The 15,343-nt window shown below is 43.4% G+C and overlaps 2 protein-coding genes and 1 pseudogene across 2 annotated transcripts; all 3 read right to left on the bottom strand.

Annotated features, from left to right (window-relative positions):
• Nucleotides 1–671: 671 nt before the first annotated feature.
• LOC115110502 (uncharacterized) lies at nt 672–8,061 on the bottom strand. The gene is made up of 2 exons (XM_029636220.2): nt 7,843–8,061; nt 672–3,245 (listed from the first exon to the last, which is right to left on the bottom strand). Exons 1-2 carry the CDS (start codon nt 7,862–7,864, stop codon nt 1,657–1,659), a joined length of 1,611 nt encoding a protein of 536 aa, XP_029492080.1. The 5' UTR covers nt 7,865–8,061; the 3' UTR covers nt 672–1,656.
• A 1,488-nt stretch (nt 8,062–9,549) lies between these two features.
• Nucleotides 9,550–11,141, bottom strand: LOC115110503 (coiled-coil domain-containing protein 134-like). The gene is made up of 5 exons (XM_065010932.1): nt 11,121–11,141; nt 10,660–10,744; nt 10,225–10,406; nt 9,914–10,024; nt 9,550–9,675 (listed from the first exon to the last, which is right to left on the bottom strand). Exons 1-5 carry the CDS (start codon nt 11,139–11,141, stop codon nt 9,550–9,552), a joined length of 525 nt encoding a protein of 174 aa, XP_064867004.1.
• A 108-nt stretch (nt 11,142–11,249) lies between these two features.
• LOC135564858 (meiosis inhibitor protein 1-like) overlaps nt 11,250–15,343 on the bottom strand; it is a 29,823-nt pseudogene continuing 25,729 nt past the window's right edge.

The following is a 15,343-nucleotide window of genomic DNA, read 5'->3' as shown; positions in this document are numbered from 1 at the left end:
GATGTGAATTACACAATAATAATTTAGAAGATCACTAATTACAAATTAATATTCTCATGTTTGTGTGAAAAAAATCCAGTTGTTAGACGGTATGAAACTGACCTCAAGTATAAATACTTTAGTTACATTTTGTAAACACAAGTAACATTTTATACAGATTTTCAAAAAAGTCAAGAAATACTGCCTTGTTTCATAAAAAAAAAGTTGCTTGTTGCATGACTGTTAGTATGTCAGGGACTGGAGTGTCATATCAAGATAAATGAAATAGTAACCAGTGCCCACCGCACATTTACTCTGTACCGGTACCCTCTGTAAAAAGCCTCGCTATAGTTATTTTACTGCTGCTCTTTAATTATTTTTTACTTTAATTTATTTTTGAGGTATTTTTCTTTAAACTGCTTTGTTGGTTAAGGGCTTGTAAAGTAAGCATTTCACTGTAAGTACTACACCTGTTGTATTTGGCACGTGACAAATTACATTTGATTAGATTCAGTACTGCTACTAAACACAGTCACTTCTGTGTGTGTGCCTAAAGTCTAATTCCCTGGTGTGTCAACTGAGCTGAGGGTGACATACTTTTTCTTAAAAACCACATCCTTGTATTAATGAATATTTATTCTATGCACTCAATATTAATGTTGAGCTGTATAAAATAAAAAATGACAAGGAAAGACATTTTTATCAGATTTCATTTTATTATGCATTTCAATTCTTTCCCCTTCAAAAAGCCACAACACCGCAACTGAATACATCATGTGAATGTGTGTCATACAGTACATCATTTCAGTTGTGAATAAGAGCTAAAAAACATGTTTTGTAATACTGGACCCTTAGTCGTAGATTATATCGGTGGATTTATGAAAATCTGCATACAGAAATAGATTACTGTTTTAATGAAAGACAGTTAACTACTAATTTGATTGAATACAGTGGAAAACCATATTCTATAATGAATTAAAAATAACTATAGGATCACAAGTAATCATACAAATGGTATAAGTGCATACTAAAAAGCTCAAATAACCACAGTAAGTGCTTGAACAAAGCTAAAACGATAGTTCAGTAATATTGTGGGAAGACACTTCACTGCAGAAGAGCTATAGTTTATTAACATGGAATAGAGGAAATCACACCATCCACTGCCAGTAAAAGGAACAAAGACTTGCAATGTGCTTTTATTGATAATTGTGATAAGTTGCTTAATGATTGAAACTGAATCCACATTTTGAAAGGTCCTGAGAGTGTATTTTTCTTCTGTGGTCTGGTGGTGTTGCAGGCCTAACTGTCCTTTATTTGTTCCAGTAGATCTCATAGGACTTCTTCTCTGTGTAGTTGGTGTCTGCTCAGCTGTTGCTGTTCCTGAGCCTCTCCTTCACTACCTTCACCACCAGCCCTCCTGCCAGGGCAATTCCCGCTGCAGCCTTGCCTATCTCTGCCACCGCTGTCATAATGCATGCTGTCCCTCCCATGGAGTCCCAGGCACCAGGAACAACCCGCCCTGCAGATCCACACACCCCACCGGCCTGAATCAGAGGCCCACTCGCAGCCACCCCATCTGCCACAGCGGTGGCTGCACACTGAACAGCTTGAGCTGCAACACTGCCCCCAGTGGCCACAGCTTGCTGCCCAGCTGCTACTGAGCCAATAGTAGTAGCATTAGCCACACCTACTGCCCCTGCTGTGGTGCCCTCCCCTATCAGGGCAGTTGTGCTGCCAGCTGCACCTTCCAGAGCAGCCCCCAGGGCCGCTCCTGCCCCCATGGCACTCCCCACCCCTGCTGCAACTCCTACTGCTGCAGTCCCAATCAGGCTCACCTGCCCTAGAGCATCCAATGCAGCTGCCCCAGGACTGGCAGCTTCTGCCCCAGCTAGGGCGCCCACAGATCCCCCCCAGCACTCCTCCGGTCGCTGCCCCGAGAGCCATGGCTGTTTTCCCTGTGGCTGCTGCCAATATGGCGCCCACAGCTTTTCCAATCCCTGTGCCGCCTGCCACCGACATCCCAGCCAGCTGCCCAGCAGCAAAGCCCACAGTGTTCCCCATGGCTGCAGCTCCCGCCGCTGCAGCTAGAGGGGCAGCCGCCCCGAACACTGCCCCCACGACCATGCCAGTGGCTCCAGCAGCCACCAGGATCTTCACTTTCTCTAGGACCTTCTCAGAAAGGGCGGCCTCTCTCCTGAACTGCCCCAGGGCAGAGAGGAAAGACTGCCTCCTACTCAAGGCCCTGTCTCTGCCCCGCTGCCTGGTACTGAACAGCTCCCTCCACCTGTCCCCTCTGTCCCTCGGGAGGCTAGCAGCACTTCCTTTCCTCTCCTCTGTCCATCTCTCCACCTTCCATCCCTCCTCATTTACTCCTCCTCTCTCCAGGTCTCTCTTCCTTAATCCTGAACCTCCTACAGCTGCCCCCCTCCTCTCATCCCACCCACTCTCACTCCGTTCTAGATCACACTTCCGTCTTTTGGCCATCTTGTTCTCCCTGCCTTCTCCCTCCCCTCTCTCTCTCGCCATCCTCTCCTGCTCCTTCCTAATGGCAGCATCAGCCTCTCTGAACATAGAGTTGGTGTAGAAGCCTCCATTGTTCTCTTCCACAATCCTCTCCACCTTCTCCAGCAGCCCTACAACCTGGTGCAGGTCACTTGGGTCTCTGTTGTTGAAGACGTGGTACCTGCCCCCACATCTCTCTATCAGAGTCTTCAGCTCCACCGGTGCGCTGGCTCCGAGGTACCCCTCCATCCCCCTACCTTCTAGGTCATCAGCACGAGTGAACAGGACTAGTGTGTGGTCATGGACCGCCCCCTCCCCAAATATATGGACCATCTCCCACATGGCTCGGTCCTCATCCTCAGTGTAGCGTCCCAGTGGGATCACCAGGAGGAATGCATGGGGGCCCGGGGCAGACAGTGCCACACACTTGGCTATTTCAGAATGAGTTTGCTCAGCATCGAAGCGTGTGTCTCCAAAACCTGGCATGTCTACCACCACCACTCTCGTCCTCTTCCTCCCGACTCCTTGTCCTTCCTCCTCCTCCTCAGTCAGGTCTGCGCTGCCTTGTTCACAGACTTGGGTGACTGAGCTGGCACGGAGCTCTGACAGGAAGTGCCTGCGGCCCAGGATGGTGTTCCCAGAGGCACTCTTCCCTGATCCTGTCTTTCCGATCAGGACAAGACGGAGCTCTGTGGCTAAGGACACATCCTCCTCCTTGCTCTCCGAAAAGTCATCTGGGTCTTTTCCCTCCCCTCTTCTCCTTCCTGGATGGACATGGAAATACAGCTTAATTTCTAATGACACTAAACAGGTATACAGTATTATTAGCAGCAGATTTAGCAAACAAATAGAAAATACATGTATCATATAAAAACAATATGTTGACATCAATGATAGATACATATCATTAGCAATCCAGGGATATAGATATATATTGGCCAATGAGAGGCTTTGAAGCCACCGGTCAGCCATATTGGCACTCCCAAGAAGAAGCAATCCTTCATAGGAATTACAGTATTTACATTAAATGTTTCTAGGACAGAATTACATGTATTTAATTATTTTTTGTTGTTCTAGCGGGGAAAGTAAGATTATATATATTTTTTAAGTAAACTTCAAAGTCATGTAGCAGCTATTTCTCAATGATAGAAACACATTTAATAGTCACTTAGAGGCCCCCCAAGAAAACCTTACCAAATTACAAACTCTTATATCAATTTTTAAAATACTGTAATATTGTTCTAAAAGTTGGGTTAAAGAGGTTCTCTCAAAATCAGCTCTAACGTCAGAAACAATCTCACAACTCCCCTTGGTCATTGTCACAGTGAGGAAATCAAAATGCATGCTCAGCCTTCATATTTTTGTGGGTAAAAATAAGTCTCTTCACAGTCCACATGAGGTCGAAGGAATTGTCTGTAGAGCTGCGAAACAGGACTGTGTCGAGGCACAAATCTGGAGAAGGGTACTAAACACAGTGGCCCCCATCATTCTTAAATGGAAGAAGTTTGGAACCACCAAGACTCTTCCTAGAGATGGCCACCCGGCCAAACTGAGCTATCGGGGGAGAAGGGCCTCGGTCAGCGAGGTGACCATAGAACCCGATGGTCACTCTGACAGAGCTCCAGAGTTCCTCTGTGGAGATGGGAGAAAGTTCCAGAAGGACAACCATCTCCGCAGCACTCCACCAATCAGGCCTTTATGGTAGAGTGGCCAGATGGATGCCACTCCTCAGTAAAAGGCACATGACAGCTCGCTTAGAGTTTGCCAAAATAAATCTCAGACCATGAGACCACAAGATTCTCTGGTCTTATGAAACCAAGATTTAACTATTTGGTCTGAATGTCAACGACCCGATGCACACAGCCAAGACAACGCAGGAGTGTCTTCTGGAAAAGTTTCAATGTCCTTGAGCGACCCAGCCAGAGCCTTGACTTGAACCTGATCAAACATCTCAGGAGACCCCAAAATAGCTGTGCAGCAACGCTCCCCATCCAATCTGACAGAGCTCGAGAGTATATACAGATAACGGGACAAATACAGGTGTGCCAAGCTAGTAGCTTCATACCCAAGAAGACTCTAGGCTGTAATCGCTGATAAAGGTGCTACAACAAAATACTGAGTAAAGGGTCTGAATACTTAAATGATATGTTTTAAACATTTATTATAAATTAGCGAAAGTCTAAACAACAGTTTTTGCTTTGTCATTATGGGGTATTGTGTGTAGATTGTTTTTTTTCCCTCATCAAATTAATATTTTTTTTAACAAGGCTGTAATGTGACAAAATGTGGAAAAATCAAGGGGTCTGAATACTTTCCGAAGGCCCTGTATATCAAATGACTGTCTCTTCACAGTCCCCTGTGTGCAGTAAGGTGTTATTTTATCTGGTTGTATTGCTAGCCATGTGGTCATGACTCTATTTAATACTGTGCGTTTCCCAGCCTCTGTTCTGGACCTAGGGAATGTAAAGAGACTTCTGGTTGCATGTTTGTGTTGTACCGACGAGTGTCTGAACTTTGTGCCAACTGCATGAACAGACATTTCGGTACCTTCAACACATCAATACCTCGCACAAAGACGAATAGTGATGCAGTCAATCTCTCCTCAACTTTGAGCCAGGAGAGACTGACATACATGTTACTGACACTTGCCTTCTGTGTACATCTAAGTGTGATATGTGCTGCTTTGTTCTGGACCAACTACAATTTACCTATGTCCCTCTTTGCTGTACATGACCACACAGCTTGGCAGTTGTCCAGGTGCGACAAAACTAGGGCCTGTAGGACTTGTCTGGTGGACTGAAATGTCAAGAAGGCAGAGCAACGCCCTATCATGGACATACCTCTTCCCCTTTTAGCAACCATTGAGTCTATATCAGTGGAGGCTGCTGAGGGGAGGACGGCTCATAATAATGGGTGGAATGGCGGCGATTGGAATGGCATCAAACCATGTGTTTGATAACATTAAACTGATTGCGTCCAGCCATTACCACGAGCCCATCCTCCCCAATTAAGGTGCCACCAACCTTCTGTGGCCTATGTTTTGACCATGATAGCTTTCTATCTAGGGTTACACCCAGCAATTTAGTCTCCTCAACTTGCTCAATCGACACATTATTCAATAATAGATCTAAATAGGTTTAGTGGTGTTGAGCGAGGGATTTGTCCCAAAAATGCTCTATGTTAAGCGTGTCAGTTATTTATTTTACTGTTGCAGCCGACGTGTATACTATGGAGTCGTCAGCGTACATAGACGCATGCTTTGTTCAAGGTCAGTGGAAGGTCATTTGTAAAAACAGAAAACAATAATGGCCCTAGCCGGCAGCCCTGCGGTATACCACACTTCAATGTTGTCACAGTTACTTCTTGTTAAAGAGGCATCAGCTAATATCAGCTTGCTATAGCTAGCTATCCTCTTCCTCCGTTCCTGAATTTATTTGTGGCTGTTTCTTTGTAGCTAGCAAAATATGATTTTGTGTACTGCCATATGTCGATAAGATAGCCCGTACCAGTGACAAACTTGGCTAATACAATTTTATGGCCAATATACCACGGCTAAGGGCTGTACTTAAGCATAATGCAACGCAGAGTGCCTGGTATATTGTCCATATCCATAGGTTGCACCATCACTCGGTCGTGTCATGCCATTGTTATGAACATTCTCAAGCCTCCTACATCAGCGGCACCATAGTGTTGCCTTAAAGTGGTGATAAGACTAGTCATTCTGGACAGAGACTAGACAGTTGTTAAACTACACTCTACTGCCTCGAAATACAATGAAATTGCTAAAGTAGTAAAATATTTAGTAGGAAACAATTTTGCCAGCATTATCATGTCGTCAAATTTACTTTAGACAAATGGCATAGTAAACAGCTAGAAAAGTTTGTCAAAAAGCTAACGTTAGCTATATAGCTAAAATCCGGTGTGTGTCCCCAATTTTAGCTAGCTAAAGTTATACTGCATCTGAAGTCAATCTGGTGAAGATGATGAAGAAAGGTTTTCCTACTAATTATTTGCCTCCTTTTGAATGTCATTGTATTTCAAAGCCACTGTAATGCACTGTTGATGAAATCTTCATCAGCGCTCATTGACAATGCATTGAGTAGAATGCTCAGTCGGGCATCAGTCCAAAACATATATATATATATTTTTTTACAAAACATGCAACTAATTTAATACCACAAACCCCCAAGGTGCCTTATTGTTATTATAAACTGGTTACCAACATAATTAGAAGAGTAAAAATAAATGTTTTGTCATACTGGTGGTATACGATCTAATATATCACAGCTTTTAGCCAATCAGCATTCAGGGCTTGAACCCCCCCCCACACTGCAGTGTGAAAGCCGTGGTATATCAGTCCGTACACCAAGGTATGACACAAAATTACTTGTTCACTGTTCTAATTATGTTGTAACCAGTAAGGAACCTCTGGGGTTTGTGGTACATGACCAAAGGGCTGAATCCATGCACTTTCGTTGCATCGTCCTTAACAGCCCACATGCGTGGTATATTGGTCATACACCACATCCCCTCAGGCCTTATTGCTTAAATATACAGCACCAACTACATAAATATATGACAGGGTCCATTATCTGCTACCTGGACATTAAGGAATATGTTTTAATATATTTAATTATTTATTTTTATATTTAGCTTACATAATATAATTTCAAATTATGCATTAAAGTGTCTAATATAATAAACCTGGGAAAAACAAGTGTAGACAATACATGTATTTCTGTAGCTTCCTAAATATTTTTTACACTGCTGAAGTGCCAAGATGGCTTCAAAACAGCGCTCGTCAGTAATCTATTGTATATATAAATAATTGGTTGACAAGCAGCTGATTCTGACATTACTTAGGCTAGGTTCATATGTGCAGTTGTCAGCTGAACAGTTTGCAAACTACACTCGTGCTGAGAGACTAGGCCGACTTTTTATACAGTTAAGCAATTAGCCTAATCTATCCACTGTGCATTACATAACTTGGTGTAGGCCTGACCTCACACCATTCTTTGACAGGCTGGTGAAGAACAGTCAGGAATGTTCAATTTATTTACGCCGCAGATTGTTCAGCTTTGTTTTCCCTTGTGTAAAACAGCAGTTTATTAACGTTGACATCACAATCATTAACTAAACATTGCCAAAAGATCACCCTTCAAATAGCACGTTGGTTAACTATTTCCTATTCTTTAAATAAAAATATGTAAATAATAAAGACTATAGCTAGCTAACGTCAGATAGATAGCTATCTCTGTTGTTGACAGCATGCTGCTAGCTAGATTTGCATGAGTTTTAATTGAGCTAAACGCTATGTTCCAAACGGTCAATAAATATGTAGGAGAAAAAACCTTGGCCTACCAGATTCCACGAAATTAGACATGATCTCTGTCTGATTAAGCTTCAAGTCTACATTCGGGCTTGTTGTGTTGCGTTGGTGAAGTGTTTATGGCAGAGATGACTCTGTTCGGCAACAGTCCAATGAGTTTAACCAAAACAGTGTGGGGGGAGGGGGGGAATGACTTCATGACTGTCGATTGCACACCTTTGGCGCCGTCTAGTGGCAGATGTTCCGCATTCTGATTTCATTACATTGATTTATCGTAATCTTCAACGATTGAGTGATTCATTTGTAATTATTTCAAATTAACAAATATGATTAATAGTAATTTAATTTGATTAAATTTAACAAATGTATGGTAAATCTACTCACGATAGTAAATTCTCAGCAATTAGACGCTTAATCTGAACCAGAAGAGGCTGGTGGGATGAGCTATAGGAGGGCATGCTCATTAAAATGGCTGGAATTAAACACAAACCTATGTTAACTCCGTTCCATGAACTCCACCCATTAAAATGAGCCCATCCTCCTTTAGCTCCTCCCACCAGCCTGCACTGTTCTGAACATACATAAATAGTCATCTCTGTATATTGAATATAACTTATTTCCCTCAAAATGTCAGAGGCAACAAAACATTAGGGGAATATCTCAATTGCATACTCCTCGCATCCTCTGGCTTTCTCAAAACCCATAGGTGGTCAGAGAGGGATTTCTGCTTGAATGGATTTTGAGGAGACAGGCCAGGAGAAGAATGGAATTGAGATCTTCCCTAGATATGCCAAAATAGATGTTTTTTAAAGGCATTGTTCTAGGGGACCGTTGTTCTGACATTTCATTATGGCCATCAGATGGACAGAAACAAATGTGACATAGAAGTTTAAGCTGATGAGTGGTTGCCAAAAGACACAGCGCTAAGACATTATCCCTCCCTGATTGTAGACAAAATAATATGTAAAAATAGTTTTATTTAAAAATCATAAGTGACCAAACCCCATTTAACACTCATGCGGACAGTCACACACAGACAGAGCTAAGAAAGCATTCGGCTCTAGGAAAGCAAGTGGCAGACATCATGAAAAATGGTTCTGCGATCAACTCTTGTACCGCAAATCAAGAAGATACACCTAGAGTAGGACCATTCAACAACAAACTCATAAAATCTCATTATATAAATCTGCTAACTCTGGAGAAGGAGACAGGAAAACTTAAACACAAAACAGAATTCAACATATTCAACCTTTATATATTTGAGGCTTGTTGAATGGGAATGTAAACTCATACGTACAAATGCACCATCAAAACAATTGTATGGTAGTAAATTGTATTCAATCTATTCACAAAAAAAGACAACATATTGGGTATTTGCTGTTTCTTCCAAAGTACAGTTATGTAATCTATTTATGAAAATGATCTTTCCTTATTAAATCTACAACATAGTGCTAGCTGTATGTTCTTTGTTTCATAATAACTGCAGATTGGGCACAGTTCTGTATACAGTAAGTCTGATTCCACAGATAGAGCTCAACCTCCTTTCTTTCTCTCCAGTTTGTTCCTGTGCCACATAAACACTTCTAGTTCCCTCTCAAAATTTCTGCTGCCACTGTATCCCTTGGACAGAACTCACCGGTTCCAACACCCAACCTCTCCATCACTGAATCTAGGACTCAGGACATCCCCCTACATTTTCCTTCTCCTCATCATTTCTCTCCAAGAGTTGAGGTAAAGTACTATAGCTCAGTACGGGAGCGGGAGATGCGGGGCCCCTTCCTAATCTCTTTCCTCTTGTCCTCTTTCCTCCTCCTCTTCTCCTCCTCCCTCAGGATCTTCTGAAAAGCCTCCGCAGTGTGAAGCACCTGTGCCAGAGAAAAGCAGAGCGCGTGAACGTGTGTTTGAGAGAGGCATTTTTTAACAATAGGTGTATGGAGTGTGGAGAAGCAAACAGCAGAGGATGGGAAAAGCAAAAAGGTGCAGTCAGTGTGAGTTTTACTGATGTTACGCTCGTCTCAAACATAGTCGAGCTATTTTGTTAAACAAGCCTTAAAATAACACGCTTTCCAAGTCTGTCTGGTAGGCTTCACTGCGATAGTATACCATGTGGTTACAGAGACTGAGAGCCACTGCGTTACTCACGTCGTCTCTCTCAGTGCGGTATGGGTTGGTGAAGGCTGGGGATTTCTCTATTATTCCCAACTCCTGCGACATCTGAGAGACAAGGAGCGAGAGTTATCAGCCATTTTGAATCCACAGAAAAAAATTGGCACATAGAAAAGTTATAGTATGCTTACAACATGCTTATAAAATGTAGTAATAAAGGAGGTTATAATACACCTGTTGGCTTTAAATAAAGCATAAACATTTCCTATATGTCCCAGAGTATACCCCCAGTTCTATCCCCGTCTCACCAGTGAGAGAACATGCTGGTGTGCCCCCCCGGTGAACACCCCAGTCAGGTTGCAGAAGCGGAGCCCCCATCGCAGAAGGCCGCCCCAGTCTGGGTTACGGTCGTAGTAGTGGTGGACAATACGTGGGAAACGCAACGCCACGTCCCCAAAGAACGCCGTGTTCTCCACCACATGGGAGTAGGCTATGGAGCGAGATGGAGAAAGAGAGTAGTCTACATTTCATACTTAGGAAATCAACTAGAACGTAAATCACTGCAGACTGACATCCTAAAAGAGAGCATCAGAAAACGTAAGAGGCGGAGAGGACAGAGGGGAGGGAGAGGGGAGGCAGGCAGAAGAGGAGAAAAAAGCAAGATGGTGACAGACAAATCAGATTAGCATGGAGGGAGAAAGAGAGCAAAGTGTAGTAATGGTATAAATGGTCCATAATCTGACCTTCTTTGATTTTGTCATCCATGGGGAAGGGATCATCAGCCTGCATGTTGGCTGCAATAAGGACGGCCTTCGAGTCCTCCAACACCTTCACAGAACACACACACACACAATGTAGATTGCCCACTGTGGGTTGACCACCATAGTTGTTCTTGGGCAGAGAGCAGATATGTCCTCTGGGAATCAAACAGTATATATATCTGGGAAGAATACAGTATATACAGTGAGGCCTCAAGCACAATAGGAATACTTGGAAGCTAAATCCGGGTTACTCTAGTCTTATTAGTGACCGGCGACTTAGCTACTGCTTATCAAGTGGCCTTATTTGCCTACTCATGAGATCATAATAATCTAAACATGCTAAGAAACTAACACCGCAATTACTTCCCGCTAAGGCCACAACGCCCTGTTTCTAGCTGATGGTCAGCATGAAGGGGAGTTCAACAGGAGTGGAGCCGTTGTACCTTAAACAAGCCCTTCAGCATGATGTCTATGATCTTATACTGCTGGTTGATGTCATTGAGCTCCACCAGGTTCTTCAGAGCATTTAGCTGGTCTTTCCTCTTGGTCTCGAACAGACGCTTGTCTGAGAGGAGAGGGGGGGTGTTCAGGAAGAAATGCTGCCACACATTTCAATATAAACAGTAATCAAGGGCCATCCAAGAGGACACCACTTAATATTCTGAAGAAGGAAACAGACACCAACAGTAGGATACAGATCTCCAGGTTGGAGTCGTGTCTGTCGGAGTCTGCAGAGGAGAGGGCTGCAGCAGCAACCACCAGGACGACTGTACACACACTCAGCATGGTCAAGAGGTGGCGGTGGTGAGGCACTCTAACGTACACGGTACAAGAGAAAATGCAGTTAAACAGTATTCTGAAATATTTATTACAACGTTTTTACTGAACTTGTAAAGCCAAAATTTACTACAGTAGGTCTGTCTGGTTGACAGAGCATATTGTGTTGTGTTTTGAAGGTTATATATCTTTTTTTAAATTAAAAAGTATATTTATGATCATATTTTTACTTTTTAAATCCAGTTTGGTCCTGTACTATAAATTACACAGGTTCTAATGAGGTGATATCTGTCCCATTTAAACAACTTATCTAAACCCCAAAATAACTTTCACAGACTTCTTGCCAGCCCCAGTCTTGCATCCTCTTTCTTCCTCTCAGACACTCTCCATCCTCTAAGCTGTGGGCTGCCTCAACATTCCCTCAGGTCCAGCCTCCTCTCCCTCAGAGCATGTTAATACATTAAAACAGGATAAAAATGAGTCTTGGACTGATGCATATTTGATGAACACTGGCTTTTAAAACAACATCAGCAGAAAACAAAAAGTGTCGAGGGACGAGACAGCGTCGATAAAACACCAAATGTATAATTCAGCAATGTCTCCATCGATAATATTATCAGAGAGAGAGCGAAAAGGGGGATTGTGAGAGGCAGAAGAAAGTACACTGTGGGATGAGAGAGACCCTGTGAGAGCCAACTGCTTTTCTGCTGAATATTTCATTTATCTTTTTCAATACGCAACAAGGTTACGCCTAAAGACAGATCTGATAGTGAGAGAAAGTGTCAGGGATGTGAGTGAAAGAGAATGGAGGAGACACCTGATAACATCTTTTCAGCTTTTTCTCAAAATGTAATCTCTCTATTCTGAACTCTTCAGTTGCATTCCCCTACTCAGACACTTACCCTCCTATGGTTAGACTATTTAATTAAAATACTGCCTGAAGATTCAGAGACTGGGTTATGCAAGCTGTGTGATTTGACATAGGCTATGACAGGGCATTCGCCCGAATCACCACGATATACTTTGAGAAAACTTTGCAACATCTAATCCGTCAGCAAAAATGGGTGCTGATGATACAGTTGGAGCAGCAGAATACAGTGTTCGATTAGGAACAATTTGTGCATTCTGAAAACATCTTTGGGCTGCCTTCCAGCTTTTTGTACTAAGCATGCAAGTCAATAAGTCAAATATTCCTAAGACGGACAACCAGGGAAGAGGCTTAGTAGTAGGAAGCCCCATGTCCATATTTCGTTACAAGCATAGCCAAGAAGGCCATAGATGTGATTAGTGTCAACACCATGGCCAAAATGGACATCCAGCATTGATGTTTCCATCGGACTAGACAAAGTGCTGGGATATTAAGGTGGAGCAGAGAGGGCAAGCGACTAGGACAGATCAATCATATCCCACAGGCATCATGCAAAGCACAGAATTTGAGAAATGACACTCCAAAATGCACCCATTTACTGTAACCCCCACCCCCATCAGCTGTGTCCAGAGGTGTCATGCCCATAGGGGGAGACGAGGGCAAGTGCCCCCTCAGAGGTCCTGTTTCAAACATTTTCAGATGTTAAATGAATGACAACTACCTTTTTAAGCCCACGTTTTATAGTAATTTGTCAGTGGTACTTCGCAGAAGGGGCACACTGACTGGACCAGACAAAGAGTAACCCCCCTATTCTCCCTAGTAAGTGGTTCCTTACAAGGTGCACCAAGGAGCAAAGATATTCTAGGCAGGACATTAGATTTGTATTTAACTAGGCAAGTCAGTTAAGAACAAAATCTTATTTACAATTACGGCCTACCCCGGCCAAACCCTCCCCTAACCTGGACGATGCTGGGCCAATTGTGCACAGCCCTACGGGACTCCCGAACACGGCCGGTTGTGATGCAGCCCGGGATCGAACCCAGGTCTGTAGTGACCGCTGTGCCACTCAGGATCCTTAGTGCATACAGACAGTATCGTCAGTGGAGGAGAGAGAGACACACAGCTTTTGATTTGATTTTAGATGCCAGTGATGGGCCGGACATGCAGGAGGTATGTTTGTAAACTAATTTGATGAAGCATTGTAGCCTATTGATTCCTTCTTGATTAATAAATCAAACTAAAAATGGTTGTTTCTCTGTAATAATAGCCATCTAGCAATTTTATGAAGTTGGCTTTAGCTAGCCCAGACAGTTATGAGGTTGGGCGACTGGGAAACTAGCTACCAAGCCATTGCAGGCGATCAAGTTAGAGTAGCTTGTCTAACTATCTTATCAGGCATGCCTGCTGGCAAGGTCGCTAGACATTAGAAAAGCAAGCAATTACTAAGACTCGCGTTCCTTTAAATATTTTAGCAGAGATGTAGGCCAACCGGCCGTATAATTCCTAGTTTGTTATCTGCATCCAACTGGGCTCTATGCAGCTGGCTATAGATGGGTTAGCTGACATCACGAAAACGATGCGCTTCAATGAGGCAGAGGTTCGTGAGTTGTGATTCTGGATGGCCAGATAGCTACCAACAATGACAAGAAACTCCCATGTGGGGAATGGTAAGTGACCCGTTTCAGCTAGATTCATGTTATTCTTGATATCATGTCTTGCTTTGGAGGTGTTAAGGATTTCATGTCAATGCTAAAAATGGCTCAAATTCACTAGATAGCTAACCAACAACTATAAAATGTATTTGCAAGACAAGCGCTCATTGTGCAAATGTATTTACACTGGACGAAAATATAAAACGCAACACGTTAAGAGTTGGTCTTGTTTCATGAGCTGAAATAAATCCCGGAAATGTTACACACACAAAAAAAACGTATTTCTCTCAAATGTTGTGCACAAATTTGTTTACGTCCCTGTTAGTGAGCATTTCTCCTTTGCCAAGATAATACATCCACCTGACAGGTGTAGCATATCAAGAAGCTGATTAAGGGCCATCGCAGTGAAAGCTGTGCGACTAGAGATTCTGGGTTAAAGTCCAGGCTCTGTCGCAGCCGGCCGCGTCCGGGAGACCCATGGGTCGGAGCACAATTGGCCCAGCGTCGTCCGGGATAAGGGAGGGTTTGGCTGGCAGGGATGTCCTTGTCCCATCGCGCACTAGCAACTCCTGTGGTGGGCTGGGCACAGTGCACGCTGACACGGTTGCCTGGTGTTTCCTCCGACACACTGGTAACGGCTGGCTTCCAGGTTAAGTGGACATTGTGTCAAGAAGCAGTGCGGCTTGGTTGGGTTGTGTTTGGGAGGACACACGGCTCTTGACCTATGCCTCTCCCGAGTTCGTATGGGAGTTGCAGCGATGAGACGACTAACTATCAATTGGATACCACGCAAATGGGGAGAAAAGGGGGTTAAAAAACAAGCTGATTAAACAGCATGATCATTACACAGGTGCACTCTTACTAAGGCCACTAAAAAGTGTTACTGTGTCACAACAATGCCAAGATTAGGTCCCAATACATTATTTCAATTGACCAATTTCTTTATATGAACTGTAACTCAGTAAATTCTTAGAAATTGTTGGATGTTGCATTTATACATTTTTGTTCAGTGTATGTTTTCAATAAACACTTGGAGACAAAATGTAGTTTACATGTCAACAATCTAAGCCAATTCTGTTTGTTTTCTCCATAGTTGCGCACGTGTCGGTTTTGTTGCTAAACAACCAACCCCTCTATACACTCGTCCTCTGGCGACCATCTCATACATAAAGCATCCTCGAATCAGGCTGTAAGGGCTTCAATTTCCTCAACTAGTTTTAATGAAGAGCCGCTGGGAAAAAATATGGGTACTGTCTAAAATGCTCAGCCACCATGCTAGAGTGGCTAATGCTACCGCTGATGTTCAGCCAATCAGGCTGCAGCAGTCTGTTTATCCCTGGCTGAATGCCGTGTGCAACACCAGGAAGTA

Source organism: Oncorhynchus nerka, linkage group LG26 (genome assembly GCF_034236695.1).
Source record: "Oncorhynchus nerka isolate Pitt River linkage group LG26, Oner_Uvic_2.0, whole genome shotgun sequence".
Lineage (NCBI taxonomy): Eukaryota > Metazoa > Chordata > Actinopteri > Salmoniformes > Salmonidae > Oncorhynchus > Oncorhynchus nerka.
This window is presented reverse-complemented; position numbering and strand designations above follow the sequence as displayed.